This window comes from Anomalospiza imberbis, chromosome 5 (genome assembly GCF_031753505.1).
Source record: "Anomalospiza imberbis isolate Cuckoo-Finch-1a 21T00152 chromosome 5, ASM3175350v1, whole genome shotgun sequence".
Classification (NCBI taxonomy): Eukaryota; Metazoa; Chordata; class Aves; order Passeriformes; family Viduidae; genus Anomalospiza; species Anomalospiza imberbis.
In genome coordinates this window covers 50,604,851-50,613,850 of record NC_089685.1, presented here as the reverse complement: position 1 = coordinate 50,613,850, position 9,000 = coordinate 50,604,851, and the positions used below count along the sequence as shown (strand labels likewise).

The 9,000-nt window shown below is 46.3% G+C and overlaps 2 protein-coding genes across 8 annotated transcripts in view; one reads left to right on the top strand and one right to left on the bottom strand.

The window, feature by feature from the left end:
* The first annotated feature begins 750 nt into the window (after positions 1 to 750).
* On the top strand, positions 751 to 8,106 carry LOC137474908 (dynein axonemal intermediate chain 7-like). Its single transcript, XM_068191969.1, has 7 exons — positions 751 to 832; positions 4,632 to 4,831; positions 5,530 to 5,674; positions 5,923 to 6,137; positions 6,725 to 6,892; positions 7,066 to 7,179; positions 7,762 to 8,106. Exons 1-7 carry the CDS (start codon positions 751 to 753, stop codon positions 8,035 to 8,037), a joined length of 1,200 nt encoding a protein of 399 aa, XP_068048070.1. The 3' UTR covers positions 8,038 to 8,106.
* IRAG2 (inositol 1,4,5-triphosphate receptor associated 2) overlaps positions 8,047 to 9,000 on the bottom strand; it is a 37,005-nt gene continuing 36,051 nt past the window's right edge. For 5 of the 7 annotated variants that reach the window (XM_068190693.1, XM_068190689.1, XM_068190692.1 and 2 more), the window contains one exon: positions 8,136 to 8,746. In XM_068190693.1, coding sequence (XP_068046794.1) covers positions 8,503 to 8,746 — 244 coding nt within the window. In that variant the 3' untranslated portion in view covers positions 8,136 to 8,502. Of the gene's footprint in view, positions 8,747 to 9,000 lie in introns of all 7 variants that reach the window. The other 2 variants (XM_068190688.1, XM_068190687.1) reach the window with 1 other exon arrangement.

The following is a 9,000-nucleotide window of genomic DNA, read 5'->3' as shown; positions in this document are numbered from 1 at the left end:
CATTGGAGGTTTATCTCATCATTCCCAGGAGTGTAGGAATTCCTGTTTCAATCCTGTTTCACTGGATTTGTGCTGGAATCACAGAACAGAATATTCCCAGCTGGAAGGGACCCATATGGATCATCAAGTCCAGTTGAGGGAGGGAAGTATTGGGTTTGGGGACCTTGGGATGTGGCCCTTTGCAAATGACAGAGAAACAGTGATGAACCCCATGCTGAGGGACATAAAGCAGGTAGCAGAGAGGAGAGGTGGGAGAAATGTTGCCTGACAGTTTTGGAGTTTAAGCAGGCATCAGAGTTCTGTAATATGGATGTCCTCATGTTTGTGTTTTGGTTTGGGTATTTTGTGCCCTGTATTTTGTACTGCTCTTCCAGAGTAGGGCAGTATCTTCAACTGGAGAATAACAAAACAGTTGTTATTACTTCATCTTCTAAAATCAGGCTTGCATCTTTCATGTGCTTTGGGCTGACTGTTCAGATGCAGCAGTTTGTGGACTGAAAGAAGGAGGATGCTGGAATTGAAAAGAAAGGATTTACTCCTCGGTGTTCAGTTGTCTGCAGTTAGGGAGAGGAGAAGCGATTGTGAGCAATTCCAGTGCCTGACCAGTGCACAAAGCCAGTCCATCCTCCTGGGATCCATATTCTGTTCTGCTGTAGTTAGGTGTCAGATTCAAAAAGCTGGAGTCTTTGTTCTTTTTGACAAAACACTGGACTTTCCATCCAGCTCCTCATATTTCTGCTGGGTGACAAAATGACAGAAGATTCTTTCTGCAGGATCTTGTATGAAGTTCCATCTTCTCCTTCTCTGCAGATGAACTTGGTCAAGGCTCAATGTATGGATGCAGGGAGATGCAGGGGAGCAGGGAAGAGCTGTCACCGAGTGTGTCCAGTGCTTGTCCTGCTGTTGTCTCCTTCAAAACAGAGCCTCAGATCAGATCCCAAGCACTTCCAGGATGTGCTTGGCACAAATTCAAGCATTTTGCTGTCTGCTCAGAATGCCAATTTTCTCTCTTCTGTCTCTGAACCTTGAAGTCCTGAAATGGAACACCTTCCCTGCAACCAGCATGAAACACACCTGTAGCTCCAGTCATCTTTCTCCTAGGGAACCAGGATGTGGTCATGGCATTTGTGTGCTGCAGTCTCACAGCCTTGACAGATTTTGGGCCCTGGAGGCTCTTTCCACATTGCCTAAATGGATGGAAAAGCAAAAACTCATGTATTTTGAGGACGATTAAACACAGCTTTCTGATACTATGTAAATAATTTTGATACTTAGTCTATGAGTTACAGACATTTGTAAAAAATGTCAGCCTTTATTTCCAGCAATCCTATCCATCTGGAAGCAGGTGCATTCCAAAACAGGTCTTCTGTGTGGTAGCTACATTAAAAATTAAAGCTAGTGTGTTCTGCCTTACGTAGCCTGTTTTTGTTTTTTTTTCCCGACAAGTTCTTCAAACCAGGTAACAAAAATGGCTTAGTTCTGTTCAGTCAGGTTCAGTGTGATTTTTAAAATCCTATTGCAGAGCTTCAGTGTTTCAGGCTGCATGGTATCAAGAAATATTTTATAGACAGGAGTGCTCTTTGGAATTTCAGTCATTGGAATATTCTTCTCAGTCTTACCTTTTAACAGCTTGTTTCTATGAAATGTAAACTTCTACCACTGGGATTTAGCATGCTTGATTTGTTCAGCATATGAACCATAGGTACCAGCTCAGTCAATAAACAACTCTTTTTCACTGTAATTTTTCCCACCTTCTTGAATATTATTGTATTTTAGTCTTTAATTCCAGGTAATTCTTCATTTTAAACAAACAAACAAACAAACAAAAAGCAGACAAAACTGCATTTCCTTGTGGGGCACATTTAGAATGTAGCCATGTTATCAGAGTTGTAGGAGTGTGTCAGTTTCTACAGAAGAAAAGATCCAGCTTTTGCCTCAAGATCACATGGATTTACTTGACTGGTGCAGAGTAAATTTTCTTTCTGAATTGCTGAAAAAAAATTTAAATGCTGTCCTGTGAAGCTGGATTAGCCCAGACTGAGACACCAGGCTGCAGTTCACAGGATGGCCATAATACACAGGAGTCACCAGGGTGTGTTTCACAGCTGGAGCAGGGAGAGGCTCGCATCTTTATCTTTCCTTCTTCCTTCCTCTCCCTTTTCCTTTGTCCTGCACCGTGACAGTATTTCTTTGTCCATCTGTTCTGGTTTGAAAACAAAATCAGTGAAAGACTCCAAGTCAGAAATACAATTTATTAGGAAAAGTCAAAAAGAAAATAAAATACATGCAATAATACAAAAGAAAAACCACTGACAGAGTCAGAATACAACCTGACACCCTTTTTGGTCAGGGTGTTGGTAGCTGTCCAAATTGGAATGGCTGCTGGGAATCCAGTGGAAAAGTCTAAGTCTGGTGTCCCAAAAACTCAGATTATATCCAGGTAGGGATGCTAGGCTCCTCCCTCTGGGCAGAGCATCTCACAATGGGATGCTGTAACTTTTATCAGTCATGCAGTGACGTTCAATGGCCCATTATCAGCAGATGTCTCCTGAGAGGGAGAATTGGTTGTGAAAGAGATAAGGAAAACTGCCCACTTAACAGAAGACAGCTGCCATACAGATTGCCTCGCAATCTGGGACACCATCTCATTGTCCTTCTGCCTGTACCAGTCTGCATTTGCTGCTCAGTCCTTCTCCCTTGCTGTATTCTTCTCTTCATAACCCTCTGTCCTGCTGCCCATCCCTCTCTTTCTCCATCCCTCTGCTGCACCTTCCCCCCACACCCACCTGCCGTGGTCACTTTCTCTCTCTGTCCTTGCTTCCCTCTTTTTATCCTTCTGTCCTTCCTGTGTGTTTACCAATCTTTTTATTTGTCCTTCTCGTGTTCCTTTTTATTCCCTGTTGCTCTGTCCTGTTCCCCGTGCCATTGTTTCTCACTGGATCCTTCTGTCCCATTCCCTGTCCCTACTCTTTTTTAATTCCTCTCTGTCGTGCTGCCCTTCCCAGCTGTTTTTATTTCATCTCCATCCCACACCCTGTTCTTCCTTTTCTTCCTGTGTCCTCTCTGCTCCCGCTCCCGGTTTGTCTGTCCCTGGGGCTCCCATCCTGCTGCTGGATGGGTCCGTGAGCGCACACTGGGATCCCGGTGCTCCAGCCCGACGGGGGCATCAGCAGGGACGGGACGGGACGGGACGGGAGGAGACAATTCCTGCAGCTGCCCCGAGTGCAGGAACGGAGCGGGAGCTGCGGCAGCATCCCGGGACATGCCGGCCCTGGGCCGCGGGACGGCCACCGGCCTGTGACACTGAAACTGCGCTTCAAGGTCCCTTCCAACCCAGGCCATTCCCCGATCCCTGGAAAAACTGCAATATTGCCATGTGAACGGAGCAAAGTTTGTAAATATAGGAAAGTTTTGATAACACTTAGGTTTTGTTGACATTTCTATTAATGATTGTTAAATCATGTGGGGAGATAGCAGGACAGATAGGAAAATGGAGTTTGTCCCCACACTTATTTTTATTTCTCTATTATTTATGCTTATGTACTTGTTTATCATGTTTATACAGATATATGTATTATTATACATTGTTTATGGGTGAGACACACCATCTTTATGAATCTGCCAGGCTCTGGGGAGATTTAATTCCTCAGAAAATGACGATACCAATGCATATCATGGTAGGCATTCGTGTAGTGTGGGGTGTTGCTGAGTGTTACCTGAATGGGTGCTTAAAGTGAGAGGGCCTAATTTAGGAAATAAAACTCTTTTGTCTGTCCCACATAAGTTACAAATGTCTCCAGTGTTGTGGTGTTGTCCTCTGGTTTAATAAGAGTGAGTTTTCTTGTGGTACTGACTTAAATAAAACAACTGTAAAATACTGGCATAATTTAGCTTCACTTTACAGTGTTTAGAGTTGTCATTTTTTGATTTGGTCTCATTCTCTCAGAGCAAATTTCATAACCATTACAGTAGATGCTTTACAATATTGAACACTTTTTTCTTGATTCCTGTCAACAGTAACTCCTCTCCTCCTGTCCCATCCCTTGCGATGGTTTATGTGGGCTGGTTTGGCTTTTTGAAAGAAAATATTTATGGCCATTTTTGTCTGCAGTGTTTCTGCCTTTTACTATCATTTTCCAATTAATTAAACCTCAAATTTATTCTTTTATGTGATATATATGTATGTAATTATTTTTGTTATCTGAAAATTGTATTTCATGTTAAATCCCTCTTGCTCCTCATAATTATCATATGTTTTTCACCTTCAGCCCACGACCTTTTGGTGCCTTATTTTTATTTATTTTGATATGTTACTTGCCTCATTTCTTTTCATATCAATACAATCTTACTAAACCTGTCCAGAATCCACTGTTTAATTGTGTTTGTGGAATTCTTCTGTGGGTAATACCGGACTCCTTTTGTCAGTGAAACCTTATTCCCATAGAAAGCGTTTGGACCTGGCTACCAGTGCCGAAGCTCAGCCCCAAGCGCAGGAGCGCTTTCCACTGCCCAGCCCTGCCCGTCGCCCCTTTCCGAGAGCGCTGAGCAGCGCCAGCAGATGGGGCTGAAACGCTGCAGAGCGAAGCGCGCCCAGCGCTCAGGGAGGAGCGGGAGCGGGGAACGTCGGTGAGTCCGAGCGCCCGGCTCACGCTGCTGTCTGGTGAACTTTGCAGAAGAGGAGGCCCTGCTGCAGGAGGAGCCGGGAGGCAGAGAAGAGGCACCAAAAGCCGTGGATGTGCAGCAGCTGGTGCCCGTGGGGGGCGTGTACCACATCTCTGCCCTGCAGCTGCCGCCCCAGGCCCAGGACGTCGGGGACTGGAGCATGGTGGAGGTGAGGGAGGACAGGGGTCAGCCCCTGGTGCCCCTGAGGAGCTGCTCCCGAGGTTTGTCACTGCTGTCACATGCACCGCACACGGCTTCTGAGCAGCAGACTACCCAGGCAAGGTTTGCAAGTCATCAGTTTCTCATTTGTGAAGGGTAAAAGCACAGTGGTACCAAAAATCTCTGCTGGTCCGCTCCAGGCTCTGCAGGCTGGTTGAGGACTGTGGTCACTGGCTTCCTCTAGCACTGATCTAGCCCACAGCTGCACTGTGAAGCTGGAAACCTTTAATGAGCCAAGTTCCCAAAAAGCCAGACTCGGAGGGCAGGACTGTGGGCAGGGGAGAGGCCCAGGCTGTTCATTCCCAGCCCCTGTGGCCTCTCCTCCCCCTGCCACGGTGGGGACAGAGTGGAATTACAGCTGCCTTTGCCTCCCCTGCTCCTGCTTCCTGAGGCTGCGGCTCTGTGAGAAGTGGCTGTGCCCGCGCTGTGGCCCTGCCTGAGGGTGCCTGCAGCAGCACAGGAAGGGTTCCAAGACCTCGTGGTAGCCACTCCTCCACTGCCTTCAAACGTGTACTTGGAAACGTGCAATATTAGCAAGCCATTTTAAATGGGGCATTAAAAAGCTTTGCAATGTTAGATGAACTCAAAGGAAAAAAACCTGCACTTTCTGATGTACCCCTTACCTGTCCTTGTCCTCTCTTGCCAAAGCTGCTGGATGTTGGATTGGAGGTGTATCCCTATTCCCCAGGAGAGGCTGAAGATGGCACACAGGAGGCAGTACAGATAACCCTGAGGCTCCCTGATAATGTCATTTATTTTAAAGGGCCTGTGCTAGCCCGATGGGATCCTGCAGGTATGAACTTGGAACATAAACTTATTTTAAATTTCAATAGTGGAATTTATACCCGAGTTGGACTGTTGTTAGAATCCAGCCATAAAGATAAGGACCAAGTTGGAACCCAGAAATAGTTTGGGGATGTCAATGTTAATTGATCTGGGGATTTTAAAGGTTTTTTTTATTATTACTTTTTTTGGTATTGTTTTACTTCAGCATTACTAGCAGAAGCCTTCCATGTACATCTTTCCATCCTCTTTGTCCAGGCCAGCAGTGGAGAACTGATGGCATCAGCAAGATAACCTATGAAGCAGAAGAAAAGAGCATCACCTTTAGCATGAGTGCCTTTTATACAGTAGCCCTTCTCCAGGATGCTCACCTGAACCTGCCCTATCAGGCCTGGGAATTGCACCCTGCTGGTGTGGATGAAGGACTCTTCACAGTGACTGCAGTCTTTGCAACCATTCAGATACAAATTAAGGTACTGTCAATCATCTTTTAATCAAACATTTGCAGTTAAAAATCCCCATCATTATTACTGTGTCCCTGATTAAGAGTTTGGGATGCTTCCACAAGAGCAATTTGAATCTCTCTTCCTTTCCAAGCACTGCACTGGTTATTTAATTTCAGTTATTTACTATGAGACAGCATCTGTGCATTTGCTCTGCAAAGTTTCAGTCAGTGCTTTGCTGCTGCTTTTGCCTTGCTGATTTCAAGCCCGTTCCACTGTTAGAGAGCTGAAAAGTGTTCCTCTCTCCTCCCAGCTCTACCAAGAGAAACACAGGGATCTCTAGCAGCCTGCTACTAATGCCCCTTGTTTCTTCTCAAAGTTCAAAGCTGCTTGTGATGATCCATCTGTTCATTGGTGCACACATCAGTACACCGGTGTCATTTCTGATTCCTACACAAAGCTGGCTTTCTTAGGATCTGTAAATGAAAGGTCACAGCCCAGAGTAGCAGATGATTTATAATATCATACCCAGCATAGCAGAAATACCAGTATTTGAAGCCTAAACCAGAAAGGAGCTTCCATGACCAGTAAGTTGCTTTCACTGGTTTGTACAACAGGATAATCAGTGTATGTTGTCCTCAGTAGTGGTGGAAGAGGAAGAGGTGCTTTCCCATATCACAGGAAAATGGATGAGTCCTTTTGCCCTCAGAACAGCTTTGAAAAGAGCTGGAGTGAACATTTTCCCAGCAGAGTACTCTCCCAAGTACGTCCCTGTGCCCAGGAAGGTGAGTGCCAGAGTTCCCTGGGGGTTTTCCTGTTTTTCACTCAGGTCACCCTTTCCTGCACTGGGAGCTGCTGTGCTGCCAGCTGAGCCAGGGACTGAGTAAAGCAGGCCCTGGCACTGCTGTAACACCAGGAATCAGAGATCTGTGTGTCTGATTTGTACTGTGCACTGCAGGCTGCCCTGGCAGAAGTGAAGGCCTATCAACAGATGGCTCTGCTTGCAGCTGCTTTTGCTTTTGCTCACAGCAAGTGGAATGGAGAAGCAGGGCCAGAGCAAGTCGTGTTCAAGGTTTGTGGAGTCCCACCAAAGTCCCAGAGCAGACCAGCACTGACCCCTTCCCCAGTCAGGAACAATTAACTCACCCGTGCTGGCTTCAGCCCCTGCCTCAGGTCAGTGTCACAGACTGCACCTGGGAGCTCTCAGGGGACACAAGTCCAACAAAGACACTTGCTAAGGAAAATGGAGCTGGTACGCCACCAAGGGAGGCTTTAGCCTTAGCCAGACCTGGAGTGACAGAGCTTCACGCTCTCAGAGGCCCCTTGAAAATCAATCTGCTCTGCCAGCTTTGGAAAGAACAGCTGGGACTTCCTTCCTGCCTGTAGGGTTTCTTTTGCTCCCTGCTGCAAAGGAGGGAATAAGGAGCCTCAGTGTTGGTTTGTCTCCACCTGTGAACTAAAACACATGGTTAAAACTTCTCCCAGCCAGGCAAACGCTCCCACGTGTGGCTGGAGAAAGGTGACACACCCCACTGCTGAAGGCTGCAGTGGCTTTCTCGCTCTCAGGTGAAATGCATGTGATGCACAAATATTAGAATTTGTACTCTGACCACGGCACAGGCTTCACCTCACCGTGCATTTCTTCCTGCAACAGGTAAGGGAACATCTCACAGCAGGTCCTGCCAAAGACAGCGACTGGTCTCTTTTCATGTTCAATGGTGAGAAAGTGCAAAGCCTCAAGCTCACTGAAACCAGTGAAGCTTTTTCAGAAGAGCTGGAAGAAGAGGCTGAATTTCACTCCACGCTCTACCACATGCTCAAGGATTCTGCCAGCAGTGAAGCCATGGATAAAGTGCGAAGAGCTGGCTTCCTGTTCATTGATTCTGTGTATCAGCTGCTCCTTGCTACCAGAGTTTTAGCATACTCTTAGATACTACAGGCTTTCCTTTAAAACTTTATTATCAAAAGCTTTCAATAAAGTTACATTTCAAGTCTTAAATCCTTTTCTATTCAAAACATTGAAACAGGTTCTGAAATGCAAACATTTTATCTTTGTTCAAGCAAAATAAATTCTCTATTCAATTGTGGCTAGACCACCTAGACATGTTTATTGTTAGCTACGTTCAAAATTGCTGTTCTATTGTAAACCTCAACAGAACTGAGACCCTTTTAGCTACGTTTAAAGATGACTTTTGTCAGAATAGGAAAAAAGTTTTTTTTTTTTTTTTTAATTTCAAGTCATGCTTTAAAGAAAAAAAAAAAAAACCCTCATCTCTCCCCCCCAAAAATACCCACAACCCAACAAAACAGATCCAGACATGTAACCTTAAATAATGCCAGCTTCACCTCCTGTCCTGCAGAGCGTGGCAGCGCAGCCCTGGCAGCGCAGCCGGGGCTATACCGGGGGAGGGCCGTTGTGTTGCAGTCCTGTGTAGGGCCACAGCAGCTGCTGCAGCGACCTCCAGGAGTCCCCAGTGCCCACGGGGGCTGCATCCGCTGGCCTCTGCAGGGACAGCCCCGTCAGGAAGCTCGTGAGAGCAGCCAGCAGGACCAGGATGGACACGGACACCCAGAGGGTTTTGTTAGCGTTGCAAAAGGAAGCCTTGAAGTGGGATGCCCATGCTGACATCGAATTGCACCTGGCAGGGCAGGAAAGCACAGAGCCCTTCAGTGTTTCCCCAAAACGTGCAACTCTTCCCACCCCACCAAGCCTTAAAGCAAACTAGATCCCACAAACATTGAAAGTGACAGGTTGTTACTGTTTTGGGAACTGTGCAGGGGGAGCTTCTGTTCTGTGTTTAAAATACAGTCAAGGAAGCAAATTCTTGATAAGCTGGCCCAGCTCACCCATCCACCCATGCTCCCTGTACCTCACACACTGGTTCTGAAGAGG

Excerpts from the sequence above, each read along its gene's own strand:
- LOC137474908 (XM_068191969.1), top strand. The coding sequence starts at position 751 with ATGACAGAAGATTCTTTCTGCAGGATCTTGTATGAAGTTCCATCTTCT. Across the intron at positions 6,893-7,065 it reads ACGTCCCTGTGCCCAGGAAG|GCTGCCCTGGCAGAAGTGAA; the intron begins GTGAGTGCCAGA and ends TGTGCACTGCAG. Across the intron at positions 7,180-7,761 it reads CAGAGCAAGTCGTGTTCAAG|GTAAGGGAACATCTCACAGC; the intron begins GTTTGTGGAGTC and ends TTCCTGCAACAG.